The sequence below is a fragment of the Propithecus coquereli genome, unplaced genomic scaffold (genome assembly GCF_000956105.1).
Source record: "Propithecus coquereli isolate 6110/MARCELLA unplaced genomic scaffold, Pcoq_1.0 Scaffold132, whole genome shotgun sequence".
NCBI lineage: Eukaryota > Metazoa > Chordata > Mammalia > Primates > Indriidae > Propithecus > Propithecus coquereli.
The window spans coordinates 1,678,210-1,680,899 of record NW_012137414.1 but is presented as its reverse complement, the minus strand read 5'-3'; the positions used below and the strand labels follow the sequence as shown (position 1 = coordinate 1,680,899).

The 2,690-nt window shown below is 35.2% G+C and overlaps 1 protein-coding gene across 1 annotated transcript in view; it reads left to right on the top strand.

The window, feature by feature from the left end:
• TAB3 (TGF-beta activated kinase 1/MAP3K7 binding protein 3) overlaps nucleotides 1-2,690 on the top strand; it is a 68,524-nt gene that overhangs the window by 48,229 nt on the left and 17,605 nt on the right. The window contains exon 6 of the mRNA XM_012638703.1: nucleotides 490-650. Within this exon, the coding sequence (XP_012494157.1) occupies nucleotides 490-650 (161 nt within the window). The remainder of the gene's footprint in view (nucleotides 1-489; nucleotides 651-2,690) is intronic.

Here is a 2,690-nt window from a genome sequence, read left to right as displayed (position 1 = left end):
AGGATAGCCCAAAACTTATGTATAAATAATATATAAGAAGTGGAATTAGTAATGAAGAACATTGTTGGATTAGCTAATAATAATTAAATTAAACATAAAGGAGAATAGGGTTTTTTAAGAGTCTATTCAGATTGTTTCAAGGTACCTGAGAATTTTGTATTCTTTTAATATGTAAGAAGGGGCATAATTATAATTGTAATTCAATATGTCTGGTACTGAGCCTGTTTAAAACACGTACACAAATATAAAGAGAGTCTTAGGGAAACTACAGATGACAGAACAGTGGGATATACAGGTGATGTCACTTTGGTAGCAGTTAAAAGAGCTAAATTAAAACAGATATGGAGGCAGAATAGCATTGGAAAGGCGTGAGAGTAAATGCCAACCCCAAGTTGGATGAGTCTTCTATACATTAGCAATGCATATAGAAATTTTCCAGTCACTTACTCAGTGTTGTTCTCTGCAATGACTTTATCTGTAATGCCATAGCCTTGCTGTTACATCAGCGAGCAAGGATGGAGAGGTTAGCAAAGCAATTGAAACTTGAGAAAGAGGAGCTAGAGCGGTTGAAGGCTGAAGTTAACGGTATGGAGCATGACCTGATGCAGAGACGGCTCAGAAGAGTTAGCTGCACCACTGCTATCCCGACGGTAAGTGATCTGTTAGGATGTGTCAATAGGAGGTGGGGACATTGGCTGTCCAGGCCATTTGTTTTTCTTTTAGGTTCTGTTCCTGGCAGAATGTGGAGGGTTTTTTTTTTTTTTTTTTAAACAATGGATGAAGGACTTTTTTGCCTTCAGTAGTTCTCGTCAGAATAATTTGATGCTTTATTTATTCATGTGTGCAAATTCCATAGGCTCATCAGCATTTTCATATACCAACAGCTATAATCAAGGTATAGCATCTCATTTATTATAAATTGCTTTCTGTCAAAATAGAAAAGTTCAGCCTGACCAAAAGTTTTATAGATTGTTATTCTCTGTGTATTCATTTATTCTTTTAAGCATATGATATACATTTTTTAAACATTTAAAATTATTTTTATAAGTACATTAATTCAGATGAGTTAGAACAAGATCAGTATGAATTTTGGGAAAGTGTTGACTCTAGAATATCTTAAGGCAGAGCAGTTTCATTAAGTGTAAGTAATTGTAGAAACTGAAATAACAGTATTGACTGATAGCAGTCCTAAAGGGAGCTGCTCTAATGAAAAGCGTTAGATAATACATTTTTAACATGTTGGTTAATGTACATGAGTTCTAATGATCTGAAACAACTCTGAAAATTTTGAAACACATTTCCCAAAATCGTGTGACTTCATAAGCTTTCTATTATCCAATCTATTGTTTTACCTTTCAACATTTATTCAAGCAGCTTTTTTTTTTTGCATACAGTTTATGAATGTGACACTGTTAGATGCTTAGTGCATACCTACCAGTAAGAAAAATAGGTACATCAACAGATAATTATAACACAGAGTGGTAAGTGCTGTGTATGCTCCTGGGTAAGGAGAGAACTCACATATCAACTAGTTTCTGTATAGATTCAGCGTGCTTCTCCACTCTTGCATTATCCTTTTGCTGGAATGCCCTTCTAAAAGCTCTGCATGTATAAATCCTGTCTGTTCTTCAAGGCTCAACTTAACCTCTACTTTTTCCATGGAGCCTTTGCACATTTTCCCACCCTCTCTAAACTCAGGGTAATCTCTCAGAGTTTACAGGTTTAGAGAAGTGGGCATATATGTCCACCCTCTTACAATCAGCATATCTACAGCTACTTCCTCCTAGAGAAGTTTTTACTTGGGGTTCCTGGATCTGTGAATTTCCTGAAATTATATGCAAAGTTTCATATGTGCGTTTATATGGGAAGCAGGTCTGTAGCTTTCATCTGATTTTCGTAAGGTTATTAGATTAAAGGGGAAAAAGAGTGAGGAATCACTGCCCTAAACAATAGGCAGAGAGGAAAGGGGAAGGCATATTTTAGAAGGGAAAAGAACCTGGGGTAACAAAGGCTTGAAGTCAAGACAGAGACTGACTTTCAGGAGACAGTAAATACAGTTCCCTGGCTTAAGCATGAGATTTCTGATGAGTTAACAGAGGTTAATGTGCATAGGTAGAGTAGGACTTAGACCTTGAATGCTAGGTCGAGGTGTTCAAACTTTATTCTACTGTTTCCAGGGAACCAGTGAAAGTTTTTGAGAAAGAGATTCTTGAGAAACAGGCCTATCAATAACTTACTGAAATTTTTCTAATATTGTCTGTATTTCTCAGTTTAGTCAGTATTAGAAGAAGGAATAATTTTAATTACTTAAAACACTTAAAGATCATAAAGCCATCTTTAAAAGGTGATATAAATATAAATCAAATATCTGCCTCATTTTTTCCGTTTGAAATCTTAATTGAATCCTCTGATTGGGGAACATATTGAGAGCTGTAACCCATATAGGAATCCAGCCGTGGTGATTGTGCACTTTGGAATCTTTTAGGTACCTGTAGAGTATAAACAAATTTTCTTAGCATAGAAATCATTTTCTTTAAAATAACCATGCAAGTTTTATTTAGCAACTACTTACCTTGTGTGATAATCTGTGCTAAATAAAGCCTTCTTGATTTTTTTTTTTTATGGTTGTTATTGGAAGTAGAGAACTGTCTGATACAGCATGGGCTAGTGTTTTAAAAAAAAAAGCTCCA